Genomic DNA, 14,547 nt, shown 5'->3' with positions numbered 1-14,547 from the left:
TCCATTCGAAACTTCCTTGATCCTTCTTGGTTAGGTTGGTTAAGGATGTTGTAATCCCTGAATATCCTCTAATAAACCTTCGGTAAAAGTTGACAAATCCCAAAAATGATTGTACTTCCTTAATCGTGGTTGGTTGCTTCCATTCAAGCACTGCTTTGACCTTATCTTTGCTCATCTTGAGCCCTTGGCTTGATACGGTGAATCCTAGGAACTCTGTTTCCGTAACGTGGAATTCACATTTGCTTGGCTTGCACAGCAAGTCTACCTTGGCTAAACTCTCAAGGATGCTGCTGACGTCCTTGATGTGCTGATCCTCATTGCTTGAGTATACTAGGATGTCATCCAAGTAGCATATACAACAAGTGTCTAAGTATGGTGACAACACATTGTTCATGAGTCTCATGAAAGTAGCTGGTGCGTTAGTTAGCCCGAACGGCATAACTTGATATTCGTATAGCCCGTATCTTGTTTTAAAAGCGGTTTTCCATTCCTCGCCTTTCTTCATTCTGATCAAGTGGTACCCGTTGCGCAGGTCCATCTTGGTGAATATGGTAGCTCCGCCTAATCGATCTCTTAATTCCGTAGCTAATGGAAGTGGATATCGATCCTTCTTGGTAAGCGTGTTGAGCTTTCTGTAGTCCACAACTAGTCTCTTAGTACCATCTTTCTTAGGTACCCACATAGTTGGACTTGCCACTTGGGACGTGGATTCTCTGATCCATCCCTTGGCCAAGTTGTCGTCGATATATTCTTTGAGCGTCTTTAGCTCATCGGCTGACATTGAATAAATTGGGGTGTGCACAGGCATCTTGCCTTCCTCCAATATTATTTCATGATCCCATGGCTTGTGTTCTGGTAAAGCCTCATGGATCCCTGGTTCTTTGAAAACATGTTCGTATTTCTTGTACTGTTCTGGTATCATAGGCTCCTTTGCCTTGATTGCGATTTCCTGCCGTGTCGTTGGCTTCTGCATTTGTAGAGGAGGTGTACTGGCCTTCGCTCTTAATGGAGGACTCTGGACTGGGTGTCCTACGTCGCCGGTGTTGTTCGCGTTCAACTCTCCTTGGCGCGTGTTACGTCTCGCGGACGCCTTGAACGTGTCGTCGTGACCGTTCTTGCACTGATCAAATGTCACTGTTCCTTGTGACCAATCTATTCTGGGATTATGTGCCTCCAACCATGGCATTCCTAAGATGATCTGTTGTTGGCCCAATGGCACAACGTCAAGCTGTATAACCTCCGAATGTTGGGTCATATTCATTCGTACTGGTCGTGTCTCCTGTGAAACGTTCCCATCAGATCCTGCTAGCTGTCCGTCAACTAACTGCAATTGGTAGGGGTTTTGTTTCTTTTGGAGTGGGACTCCCAAGTACTTTGCAGCTTCTGGTGCAATAAAATTTCCTGTAGCCCCTGAATCTATCATGGCTTGCTGTATTTGTCCGTTTATTTTGACCTTGCAGTATATTTGACCTGCTTGTCCTGTAGCATTCAGCTGTGGTGTAATTTGATCATCCTTGCTGTCCTGAATGACCTCGTCATCCAATGTTGTCCATCGAGGTTCTTCTTTTTTTAAATAAACGGCGTTCGTTCCTGATCTAGTTTTATCATCGAGTAAGTCTTTCCATAAGGTGTATCGGGAGGTTCCTCGAGTTACTCTCATTATTGTACCCACGACTGGTGGTGGTAATATGGCCTGGGCTTGGACACAATATTCTTCTCCAACTTTTCTACAAAGAAACAGAGTCTGGCTCTCATTTCTCTCAGATATATGGTAGTAGAATACTTCCCATAGCTCCCCTTGGCCTGGACATTGAAGGTGTTCTTCACTAATTCTTTCCACGAAGGATGTGTTTGTAGTGATCCCGAACCATAGGATTCGGTGCTGGTCGACGTACCGAACCTCGTAGGATTCACCCTCCTCAGCGTCTGCTACACTGAGGTCATAGTTGATGGTTCCTTCATCGGTATTCTCAAATCTCCAGATGCGACGGTTCCATTGGTCAATTTCTCGAATAGACCATGATTCTCCTAACTGCGGGTCTTTGTTTACCCATGAGAGGCCTTCGACCTCTTCTTCTTCTTCGTAAGCTGGTGGTGGCGTGGCTAGCCCTGTCATGCTAACAGCACACAATTGTGGCGTGAAGGTGGCATTAAGTTGGCCCTTGCCGAACTTATTCTTAAAGTTGCCCTTCTTACCCCCTGTTCTCTTGCTTCGACATTCTGCTGCCCGATGCCCTGCTTTCCCACATTCAAAGCATAAGTTATTTTCTCGTCTTCGTTTCTTTTCCGGATCATCATTCCCACCTTTGTGGTGCGTAGCGTCGAGTTCCATAGGGTCTCCATATCTCTGTGGATTGTAACGTGGTCTTCCCTCATTCTTGCGGTAACGCTCTTGCTTTTGATTTCCCTGGGGTTTGTATGATCTTTGACTTTGTCGATATCGGTAAAGACGATCATCTGATTCGATGGAGTCCTGGATTAGGTCGTTCAAGTTTACACTCTCGGCAGATCTTTCTAACTCCAGTCTGACTTCTGGTTTGAGTCCTTTACGATAGTGACTCATGATGGCGGTTTCGTCCCACTTGGTTGTTCCCGCATATCTTCGGAATTCCGTAGCATACTTCAATGCTGATCCTGTCTGCTTGAGGTTGAAGATCTTATCTTCCGCTACTTCTAGCTCATTGGAGTTCCCGAAGATTCTACGAATCTCTGTCTTAAATCCTTCAAAACTGTTGAAGATTGTTCGAGTGGGTTGCATGCGATCCTGGTCGTCATGCTCGAAATAGTCTCGTAAATATGGTTGAATCCACTTGCTTGCTTCTCCTCTGAGATATGATACAGCCCATACACTCTTGGATTCCTTTTTGGTGAACTTGTCTTCGTTGAATCTGAAGTAGATTTCAAGTTGTAAGAGGAAGGTGTCGAGTTCCTGTCGACTTCCTTGGTATTTGTCTGGTAAGGCAATCTTGAGTGTTTCGTTGATGGTAATTTCCTTGAGAGCGTCGGTCATCTCGACATCGTCGATGTCGGGTGCTTGTGCCTGACTGCTCGCGGATGCACTGGTGGGTGCCATATCGTTGGTTGGTATTGAATTGGTACTTGAAGTAGAAATGGTGCTCAAAGTGTTACGGGAGCTGCCTCTAGGGTCACGTGGAAGTGTCTAGAGATCTCTCGAGGTGGTTTAGACTAGACTTCAAGTAGGAATTCAATAAGGTTGTAACTGGTTGCAATTCTCGTAACTATAGTAATGAAACTAATGATTGTTCTTGAGCACGAAGCTCTACATTGTAATGAAATCCCATTCCCTTATATAGATCTTCGTACTCTGATGTTGGTTGGAGTTTCTTGGAGTCCTGGCTCCCAAGGACCTCCTTGGAGCCCTGGCTCCTGGGGACTCCACCACGTGACACTTGTCACATGGCATTCTGTTACCCATCGTAACACTCTAGACACTTCCACGTGACCCTAGAGGCAGCTCCCGTAACATTATCTATAAAAAGTTCTTATTTATATATAAGATAATACCTTAAGTTATAGTATAAAATCAATAATTATAAAGCTTAAGAGAATGAGTATTAAACTAATTTATTAATTATTTAAAAACTTGAATTTGAATTTAATTAAAGTTTTATAGAATATTATTAAGAATTATATTACAAAATGATATCCTTAAATTTATTCTTTTTATTATAAATTGGAAGATATAGTATTAAAGGTTTAGAATATGATTATAGAAGAATAAATTCAAGAATTAATTGAAAGTATGTGTTACGGGAGCTGCCTCTAGGGTCATGTGGAAGTGTCTAGAGATCTTTCGAGGTGGTTTAGATTAGATTTTAAGTAGGAATTTGATAAGGTTGTAATTGTTGCAATTCTTGTAATTATAGTAATAAAACTAATGATTGTTCTTGAATATGAAGCTTTATATTCTAATGAAACTCATTTGTTATATAGACCTTTGTTATATGGAGCCCTTGGGATCCGTATGCTCCTGGAGCCCGTAGCTCCCCAAGGCTTCCTCATATGATACGCGAATGTGTTATGTGATGTCTGTCGTAATAGTATGTTAGTATATTGTAAAACTATTGTTAAAGTAAATGAGTGGTATATAAAATATTAGTTAAAATGATAAAGTAGTATTAGATTTAATTTTGATGTGAAATAACTAGGGGTACACTTATTTATCCTTAAGACCAAGTACTTGGGATAAAAGTATGGCCCCTTAAATAGCACTTGCTCTGTGGTCCACTGTTTTAAAGTTTGCCAATGGATGATATACTTTGCCATAATTTTTCGCTTATCTTGAGTCTGGACTCTGGCTAGCCCCACTTATGTATTTATGAAGATTTCAGGAAAATATGAGATCAAATACGATAGATCCTTTAAACATGATGAAAGCCGTCAATATTTCTTTAATCAAACAATGCAATAAGTCTCTAACTTCTTGTAACTAAAAGATGCCCCGCCATGTGCGCCTTGATGATCTGGGTATTAAAAACAAAATAGAAGAATGAGAGATAAATTTTCCCTTTGCCTAACGCGAAGATCCATCATGGGTTAATTCCCTGACAGATTCCGACTGGTCGTGTTTCGGCGACTTAGACAGCTCTACTTGATAAGTATAATCTGCGCGAATTCCATGCTGAGTATCTAGGTCTGGGTTGTGATCGGAATCCCCATCGTGCAGTCTACTCCAATCTCCATCTCCATGTGCGTGCACTGTAGCGAATGTCGCACCGGTGTCTGTAGGATTGCGAAAGACTCGACCTTTGGTATTGTTTCGGGCGCTTATCGGTGCGCTACCAAAAGTGACAAGATCTTTTGCGCCATCTGGTTGAGATGTTGATTTTTTTGTGGCGCTGTTGCGCATGAAAAAGCGACCGACTGTAGGGATCGAGCTTGCTACACAACCAATGGCTGTTTCTATGTTGGACAGGAGGACGATGAAACCGGTATAGTCTAGAGAATTATAAGTATTATTGCCATTAAAGAACTCTGCTGAATAACTTACAGAGCAGGTTATCTGTGGGATTGCGATAATGTTCAATGTACGGTGCTCGAATCATTGTCGATATTGAAGCACTAATCGAGAGACTCTGGTTAGTTACACCGAATTTTTAAGCAGTGGAGATCTAAGGGATTGTCTTACACAGAAGCGAATGACAAAAGCAAGCCCACTTGTATCTTCCTGCCCAATGGCATCTGTGTCCTATACAGCATTATACCAGGAAACACTGCGCAAGCCAAATCTGTCACAATGGTACAAGCTGTCGAGGTGTAGCTCAATGCGATCATTGTTCCCATGCCCGAACAAGTCCCTTTTCCTTCCAATACCAACGACTTATCCCAATTTGCAGCCACAGGTCTACACAGGAGCAGGATTCCAATTAAAGTCACCAAGAATGTAGCGATAGTGAGGCCGAGTAAACTCAAGACGAACAACCGGTACGTCTTTTGCGCGCTTGCTATACGCAATAGAGTCACACAAATCGAGCTTTTGATGATTGCCAGACCTACGACATATAGCATCATCCATAGCATGAGATACTTTGTTCCTTGTACCGAGAAGAAGGCGTTTAGTCTACTGTTGTGCGAACCAAGGCCAACTCGAGTACCATAACAGGCCAAACCGACATCGACGATGTAGACGATCTAGTGAAGGTTAACATCAAGTTATGAAATGAAGAGCTGGAGTGACTCTACCAGTCCCAGGACTACCAATTTATCGTCCCAGCCGAATGCATTATCATTAATTCTGACATATGTCCTTAATGCTATAGTAATTGTCGAAATACAAAGGCAAGCAATGGACACGGCAAAGATTGCCAAAGGAAAACCTTCCAGGGGAAGAATTGTAGCATCGACGTCAGACATCTGCGCGTTGAGTCAATTCTGGTTCAAAGAGCAGTGCGATGTATGTTTGTAAAGAATCAAATCATCATATTTGGAGACAACGACATTCTGTATTTCTTCATTCTCTATAGTCCGAAGAAGTCTATATTATGAACAGGGATCCGATGCATAGACATTTTCCCCAGGGTTCCGGGAAACAAAAGAGTCGTGCAGCCAGATAGTATGCAACACTCCACCCAAATATGGGCCACCAATCACCTTGTGTTTTACCACCTTCGTGCCTGTGAGTGGAGTGCGGCATACTTCCTGGCAGCACGAGTATCCTATACATCATCCACTTGATCTTCCTCGTTTGTTTCGATTCTGGGACTTGCACACTTGCTTCCGAGTGGACGAGCCTTTTCGTGGGATTCCAGTAGTAGTTAGTAAAAAATGGTCCCACTTTCCGCCCCTTTCATAAGAGCCCCACATTCTCCACTACAGCGTGGGTAGGTCGGATCGTGGTGGAGTGGAACGACTACACCTTGACCAATCCTGAATGTCCAAAAGCCTTATAAAGAACTACTCTAAGAAACTTGACAGGGCTTGTTCCACTTTTCGGCTGTTGTCGTTAAACAACTGATTTCCTCCTTAGGCTAGTGCAAGACTCTTAGTGGACTTATTTTGATGGATTAGTTCTGTATTTTTAAACTTTTACCAGGTATTGAAACTCTAAGATGAACCATAGAATACCCGTTAGTCACTAGTGAACTTTAACAGAGGTATAGTTCCGATATTATACATGAAATGAAGGTTCTAGATGACAAAAACAAGGCAAACTCATTGATTCGCTAATGACAACCACGTACTCATTCCGATTAATAGGCTTGGCAACTGCTTCGTTGCATAATTTTGCGTGCAACTTGAAGTTTTCTCAGGATTTCGGTAAATTTTACCCACTAGATTGTTTCCAGAAGAGAAGGGTTCAATTTCGATAGACTTTTGTGGACGGAAGGGTCAAAACCCCAGTCAATCGACAATTTGACAAGCTCTGTACGGTGTCCTATTCAAGATCTTAGATATTAATTCCCATCGGTCACCACCAATGACCCCTCAGTGAAGAGAGATTTCGCAAGGAGGCTTTGGACTTGTCCTTCCCCGGGTGGAGACGATTCCCAAAATCTCACCATTCGTTACCTCTTCAGTAATGTTTTGCTCCACCGTCATGTGTCATGGACATGTTACCCATAGTATGGGTCCCATACATTGGTATGCAAACGTGGGGGGTTGATAGTCTCTTCTTTTCTCCCTCTCGTCACTTGCTTTGGAAAACTACCGTTTTACGTTTTACGTTCTACCCGCACTAGATTTTTAGTACCTAAGATTTTTTTAGTGATCCAACATTCAAAATGGCTTCCAGCAAACAGACCACGGACACCGGTCGAGTGCATGAAGGCAAGGTTGCGATTGTAACAGGTTCGGCACGAAGTAAGGATTAATAAATGGCGCGTTTCTCAGTGTCTTAGCTAACCTTGTTTCTAGGCATTGGTGCTGGTATTGCTAGAAATCTCGCATCTAAGGGTGCCAACATCCTAATCAGCTATTTAACCGAGGCTTCTGACAGTTCTGCTGCTGAACTCGCGGAAGAGCTTACTAAGAACCATGGCGTTGTTGCCGTGCCATGTCGATCTGACATCTCTACACCTGAAGGCTGTGCAGCCATCATCGAGGCTTGCAATTCAAAGATGCCTCCCAATGCTAATACCAACAAGCTACAAATCGATATCTTGATCAATTGTGCTGCTATTATGATTGGCATTGGTCCCCTTGAATCAGTTACGCACGCGGATTTTATCAAGTCATACGAGACTAACGTACTCGCTCCTATCTTGCTTACAGGAGCATGCAAGCCATACCTACCAACAGATCGATCTGGAAGAATTGTAAACGTCTCCAGTATTGGACAAAAGGTCGGTACTCCATACTTGACGCTTTACAATGGAACGAAGGGTGCACTTGAGGCTATGACAAGAACTTGGTCCAGAGAGTTGGCTGAGAATGCCACCGTCAACACTATCAACCCTGGTTCGGTACTCACAGATATGTTCCGTCAATGTAGCAACGATGTGCTTGCAGCTCAGGCACAATGGAGTCCGTTGATCCCATTGTCAGGTGTACGTGAGTGGGATACCGAGGAAGTCAAGGCAGTTGGTAAGAAATGGGGTGGTCGTCCAGCATACGTCGAAGAAATTGCTAGCATTGTTGGTATGGTTTGTAGTCCAGAGAGTGCATGGATGACTGGTAGTGTTGTCAGCGCCAACGGTGGTCAATGTTTTAGCACTTAATCGCTTAGTATTTCATAAATGTCAAAGTTTATCTAGAATACAAATTAATTTGTGTTGGCTGAAACATTAGCGTGGAGTGATCACCAAGTGACAGACAAGCTAACCTTGAAATTGGACTGGAATATCTTACACCTGAGCTAACCACTATCATGACGGTGGTACCTTCAAGAGCATCTCGTCTGATTTTGTTCTACACATCTAGTCTCAGTCTGAATCTATAACCACTATTCAAATGTTCTATCTCTAATCTCTAACCGTACTCTTTGTCCGACCTCATCCCTCTTCTCTTCCCCATCCTCTGTGTCTATACCATCTACAAAAGTTTCATCTCCCCCAAGGAAATCTTCAAGTTGAATCTTTCCCTTCTAAATCAGAATCTCACTCTTGCCTCTATCCTTGATGCCAATATCGACCCCACTTTTGGCCCCGAGCTCCCTCATAATCCACTCATATGCTGCCCACTGTGCTGCATTCACAATGAACGCCCTCAAACTGCATACACCCAATCCCCTAAAAAACACGTGAATACCTTCATCACGATATGCTAGTCTTGCTATTTCTAAGGTTCCTCTGGGCTTGTGGGGTGGAGATCCAATCAGAAGTGATGTAGTTTCTGATGCGGATGTAGGAGCGAGAATTTGAGCTTGAAGTCTTGTTTTCACAACGTCAAGGGGGAAAACACTAGCCCATGTCACCACACCGGCTAAGCCACCGCAGAGGAGAATTTTGACTGCTTCGTCCGTAGAACTGGTAGTATCCTCCATTCCTGGCGATGACGAGAGGACATAGGAAAAGTAGAGACGCGATGACAATTCATAGCTCCAAAAATAGAACCCATAACCTATACTGTCTCTCAACGCAGTAACTACACCTCCGAAATACAGACCTCGGATTCCGGTTGTAGATACAATAGAGCGAGCTATCGCTAGGGAAGAGACGGGAGGGCTAGAGAGTTGAGCGCGACATTTTATCAATTCTGTTGGGGTAGAAACAATAGAGGAGCAGAGACCACCAATAGCGCCTGCAAGAAATGTCGAGAATAGGGGTACGGAGTCCGGATGGTTGGGGGTGTAAGTTGGATGGAAGAACGAGAGTGTTCTGTTATAAGTTACAAAGAGAAGGGCGTTGAGAGCGCCGGTTGAAAGAATGGGCGCGGCAGTTCCACGGAAAAGGGAACTGGGGGTTAACAAAGCGGTAGTAGGCGGAGTAGAAGTGAGAGGGGTGAGAGTCGAAGAGAGACCATTGGCACGTGATGAACTCGAGGCTTGAAGACGAACCTTGATAAGATCGAGAGGGTTGCCGATTATAATACTGATAGCACCACTAATGTAACCAGCCCAGAAATCTGCGGACATTGTCCGATCTATGTGGATAATAAAGGGGTATTAGCAATTGTCGTTATCGTGGGATCATGTCTCGGATCAACGGATAGTATGTCGATTGAAATCTGGGCGATAAGTTGCCGATAGGCTGTAGATTGGTTCCCGCTCTGAAACGTCCAGCGCTTTCTCTGAATGCCGTGTGTGGCTTGCTTCACTGTATACAGTAAACAACTGCACTGTTCCTTCGCTCAATTCCAGCTTTATCTATGAGAGAAAGATAGCTATCGTTGTTGGCGATAAGTAACAGAGACGCTTTTGTAACTCAAAGTAAGATGTCGACCGATACTGATTTAGACTCTCAATAATGTGAACCCATTTCGCTCGTTTTTGCTGGAACCCTAGAGGTTCAAAGAAAGGATCGGGGATATACGTTGGCGGGGAATATTCCTTGGCGAAGAATGAGCTTTCTGGAACGGAATAATGAAAATCCGAACCAAAGCAAACAGTCAGAGATCAAGGGATCCATCAGGACCATGAGAGTATCCACTCAAGAGACTCTACTCGATACACAACTCCTATAACGTAAGGTTCTAATATATTAAAATGGCAGGGTAGCAACTCAGGGGCTGGCGTCATTTGTCCCATTTAGGAATTGAAGGCCCTTGCTTCACACTCATTACAATCTTATCACGAGAGGGCTCTGTTTACATACAGAGAGGTCCACAAATTTAGACGACACCGACAGATACCTGGAATTGCTTCGCCCTAGATTTTGGACAAAAAGTAATACAGAAGTGCTTGGAAGTAAACCCCTTCTCCCCTTCCCCGAGTTTCAAAAACTTGCTTTGGAAGTCTGAAAGGCGTGTGCAACATCAACATGAGGCATTGTAATTACATGACTTCCATATTTTCGTCGTTACTCGTTTAGGCTCCATCTCAAGAGGAACTAACATTGACCAACTTTGGATCGGCGATGTCACTGCACAAATATGGAGAGCCAAGAAGCATTCCATGCTACAGATGAACAGAGGTTTTCCTCTTGGGAAGGGCATCTCATATTCTATCGGTGGCACAAGGAGAGGAGACCAGAGAAGTTATGGTGACTCAATTCAAAGTTCAAATCCAGTCAAATTATGCGGACCTCAAAAACAAACTATAGTGTTGATTGAAACCCCTATAGGACAAAGACAGGCTGTACCCCCGAAATGTATGTCGGTAAAGGGGTCAGACATAAGGATCGGCAGGAGAATCGATAATCTCTGAGATCCTGTAGCGATGGCCTTTAAGAAGTTGAGAGCTTAATGGTACACAAGGGACGAGTTGGCTGCAAATGATAGAAGACAGGAGAAGAGAAGAATTACGTACATAGGTCATGGGATGCAACCCTCCTACAAGGTTGCTTTTGACGAAACCATGTGACTTCTCTATTCGGATTTACTATGCTTCCGCTTCATATTCGGCACACCTATTCTGAGCTCTAGATCCAACAAATAGTTTATTTGCAGATCTTACAGGCTTAGCTTCGCACAAATTGTATCATCGTCTTCCACTACATGACCGTGAAACTCGAAGCAATTTGTGCAATCGTGGTTTAAAAGTGGCAGCCAAATTACACCGCATATTAGCGATCATTTGAAACCTTGCATTAGGTTGTAGTACAGTACCACAACATTTCAACTCCGAGGGAGTACATGGAAGAGGTGCCATTCAGATATGACATAACCTTGGGAGCCATAAAATACATGTACAGATATCATACAAATGATGTCGTATGCTGCCGCTCGGTTTACAGCTCATCAGACACACATGAAGATTCAAGCCGTCTCCCTTGCAGTATGTTCACTTGAAGCCCATTCTAAAATCAGTGTACTTGCTGTTGATACTACTTCAACTACCAATGACAGAACTCGAATATATCGAGCCATGTGAAAGATTCGGCAGAGTAGGTTCGAGAGTAGTTGAGCTTAGAATGACTCCTGCGAGTGGATATCTTTATCACGATGAAACTGTGTCCGAAGATAAGTACACCTCTGGATGGAGGCTGTATCTAATCACTTAGCGTATGCCCACCATGCTCTACCTGTTATTGAAAAGGGTGACTAAACTTATCTGACCATTGTCTGTTGTAGCTTGAGTATGGGGATATTCTCGGCTCAAATGGAGTCATCGATCGTCAGTACTTCTATCCTCTCCATTACCAATGAATCAAAAGGATTCGATGAAGCTTCGTGGGTTTTCACTTCCTATATGCTCACACACGCTGGTGTTCAACCTACAAATTATCATGCTAGTTTCAAATTTTAAGTGGTGAACAGGTCTTATCATGATCTGGGCGAAGCTCAGCGATATTTTTGGAAGGCAGAACTTGATTCTGTTAGTTACTGTGGTTTTCATTTTCGTATCTGGTGGTAGTGGAGCGTGCAAAATCCTGTATCAACTGTAGGCATCACTTCCCAACCTCTTTGCATTGCAGTTCAAATCGCTCTTGTGGATTTATTGAGAGTGTTTGGAGTTCTACCATCGGTGGTCATTGGTCATTCTTCGGGATAAATTGCTACAGCGTAAATTTCACATTCTGGCCGGAAAAAGAGGCTTGAAAATTGGAATTTCCGATCTCTATGTAGAAATCCTTAGTATCAAGGACGGGTATAGCAGGAAGAGAAGTCTCATTCACAAGTTTCAAACCAAACATTCCATTCCATTCATATGAAATAGGTATGATGAGTTTGGTATTCCAGTCATTTAAGTTTTTGTTGCATTTCTTTCCAATACAAAAGCAAATCGTTGGTTAGATACTTTATAGGAGCAATTTCTGCTCGTGCAGCCATGAAGTTTCTTATTATCGTGGCGCTGTGGCGTCCAAACTGTCGAGCTCTTCATCAGCATGCTGTATGGCAGCTGTTGGTCGTTCTGAGCAAGAGATGAGCAAGAAAATTGAAGAAATGAAAAGTGGACGAGCTGAACAAAACTCGTGCCCAATAACAATAAGCTGCGTCAACAGTCCAACAAGCACAACTATATCAGGGCCTGTAATTCAAGTTGAATTTTTTGTAGCACACTTTAAAGATCGACAAATATCTGCACGGAAGCTACAAGTCAGCGTTTATCATCACTTTCCTCAGATGATGAAAGTTGAGTCTGAATTTTCGCACTTAATTGGTACGATAGAGAGGGATACTAGTTCGACAAATTGTTGGATGGTCTCCTCTGTGACGGGAGACATCATTTCTACCGACGTACTTTGCACTCCGCAGCACCGGGTGCAAATCATGGTCTCGAAGGTAGACTTCCTCGGGGCTGTCCAGCGATGTTGCAATCAGACCACAGTTGTGGAAGTCACAGATCAAAGCCATCTGAATAAAGTTTCGGTTGACTCATGGCTTGAGATTGGTCCTCATGCCCAATATGCAAGAAAATAATCACATTATCTTGATCAAACTCGATCATCCGGTGGTTCAAATATATTTCCGCAAAAGAATCCGAAGCGATCCAAATTCTGTTTCCTTCTGCAAGTAAAATTCTTTGAGTTACATCAGGAAGTGGTAACATCATAAATCTCGACTACAGTCCCGATCCTGGGACTTGCTCGTGTGCTGCGGCAAGAAGTTTTCGGGGTTCCCTTTACCGCATTAGCGTTGGACGGTTCAATAGATCAGTGGGTAGAGCGGCATGCCACAAATATAGCTAGAATTGACAACCTCATGTCAAAAAGCACAAATAAGTTGGAACCAGAATACATGGAAATTGATTGATTTCTTAATATCATCCGCGTTTCAGAAGCCACAGCTATCGATATTCACATTTTTGAGAGAACAAACTACGTGGAGAAGACACAAGAACCCGGAAGAAGGACAACCATTACAACTGAATTGTCAAAACCCCGGGGCTTATCGACTCTATTGAATTCATTGAAGACCGACAAAGATCCGAACCATTGGGCGCAGACGAGATTGAGATAGAAGCCCACGCAGCAGGCGTTAACTACAGGGATCTTCTCCAGGTCATTGGAAAGGGAGCTAGTGATGTCTATGGTTGTGAAGGGGCAGGTATTGTTACTCGGGTTGGAGAAAACTGCACACAGTTTTGCCCAGGAGATCGTGTGACCGGCCGAAATGTATTTAGATCATACGCGAGATGTCACTGGGCTCTTGCGATGAAGATGCCTACAAATTTGACATTTCCACAAGCTGCATCTATTCCAGTAACATTCACCACCGCTTGGTATAGTTTAAATGAGGTCAGTTCGCTGCAGCCGGGAGAAACTGTCTCAATTCATTCCGGTGCTGGTGGAAATGGACAAGCACTTATCCAAGTTGCGCAACTTTTGGGCGCCGAAGTATTTACAACGATCAGCAGTGCAAAGAAGAAAACAATACCTAATGGAGATGTACAATATTCAGAGAGGCCATATCTTCTTTAGTCGAGATAACTCTTTCGCAGATGGAACTATGCGAAAGACATAGGGCAAAGGAGTAGACGTTGTTGTCAATTTTGTTTCTGGAGATAAACTTGCAGCAACTTGGGAATGCATAGCACCATTTGGTACAATGATAGAGATCGAATTGGGACATGTTTTTTTTGCAAGGAATACCATCTTTGTAGCCGTGAATCTCGACGATATGGTAGTGCAAAAACCTTTGATGATGTCGAAAACCTGTCTTAATGCTATGAAGTTGATAGCAGAAAAAGGCTGCGCCCTTTCATTTCTCTAGAGGTTTTATCAATTTCGGACCTGAGAAAGGCTCTTGAAGAATTGCAAGGTGATAAGCATATTGGAAAGATGGTGGTTGAGTTTGAAAGGAAAGCAAAGGTCCTGGTATGAGTTACCTTCTTTCTGTATATGAGAAATGCGAGGCTAATTTGTGAGTAGACGTTGCTGCAATCTAGAGCACATTACACGATGGACTCGAATGCAACGTACTTGGTGGCTGGTGAGCTGGGTGGTTTGGGTCGTAGTATCGCTCGCTAATCGGTAGCTAGAGGCGCACGGAATCTTATTTTGGTATCAAGATCAGGTACTCACCAAGATGCCCTCGCAGAATTCCGTG

At 43.4% G+C, this 14,547-nt stretch overlaps 5 protein-coding genes across 5 annotated transcripts; 3 read left to right on the top strand and 2 right to left on the bottom strand.

The window, feature by feature from the left end:
* Positions 1–4,534: 4,534 nt before the first annotated feature.
* On the bottom strand, positions 4,535–5,874 carry EAF01_001275 (uncharacterized protein; the record flags this gene model as incomplete). Its single annotated transcript, XM_038909525.1, has 4 exons — positions 4,535–4,959; positions 5,012–5,082; positions 5,150–5,652; positions 5,704–5,874. The coding sequence occupies 4 exons, from the start codon at positions 5,872–5,874 to the stop codon at positions 4,535–4,537; spliced, it is 1,170 nt and encodes a 389-aa protein (XP_038774337.1).
* Positions 5,875–7,241: 1,367 nt separating this feature from the next.
* On the top strand, positions 7,242–8,177 carry EAF01_001274 (uncharacterized protein; the record flags this gene model as incomplete). The annotated part of the gene is made up of 2 exons (XM_038909524.1): positions 7,242–7,320; positions 7,375–8,177. 2 exons carry the CDS (start codon positions 7,242–7,244, stop codon positions 8,175–8,177), a joined length of 882 nt encoding a protein of 293 aa, XP_038774336.1.
* A 365-nt stretch (positions 8,178–8,542) lies between these two features.
* On the bottom strand, positions 8,543–9,532 carry EAF01_001273 (uncharacterized protein; the record flags this gene model as incomplete). The annotated part of the gene is made up of 1 exon (XM_038909523.1): positions 8,543–9,532. The coding sequence occupies one exon, from the start codon at positions 9,530–9,532 to the stop codon at positions 8,543–8,545; it is 990 nt and encodes a 329-aa protein (XP_038774335.1).
* A 1,864-nt stretch (positions 9,533–11,396) lies between these two features.
* On the top strand, positions 11,397–11,803 carry EAF01_001272 (uncharacterized protein; the record flags this gene model as incomplete). Its single annotated transcript, XM_038909522.1, has 2 exons — positions 11,397–11,542; positions 11,629–11,803. 2 exons carry the CDS (start codon positions 11,397–11,399, stop codon positions 11,801–11,803), a joined length of 321 nt encoding a protein of 106 aa, XP_038774334.1.
* A 1,101-nt stretch (positions 11,804–12,904) lies between these two features.
* On the top strand, positions 12,905–13,919 carry EAF01_001271 (uncharacterized protein; the record flags this gene model as incomplete). The annotated part of the gene is made up of 2 exons (XM_038909521.1): positions 12,905–13,011; positions 13,424–13,919. The coding sequence occupies 2 exons, from the start codon at positions 12,905–12,907 to the stop codon at positions 13,917–13,919; spliced, it is 603 nt and encodes a 200-aa protein (XP_038774333.1).
* Between the last annotated feature and the right edge of the window lie 628 nt (positions 13,920–14,547).

The sequence above is a fragment of the Botrytis porri genome (genome assembly GCF_014898465.1).
Source record: "Botrytis porri strain MUCL 3234 chromosome Unknown BPOR_002, whole genome shotgun sequence".
NCBI classification, from domain to species: Eukaryota; Fungi; Ascomycota; class Leotiomycetes; order Helotiales; family Sclerotiniaceae; genus Botrytis; species Botrytis porri.
Note: the sequence above shows the minus strand (reverse complement) of the source record. Positions and strands in the feature narration are given on the sequence as shown.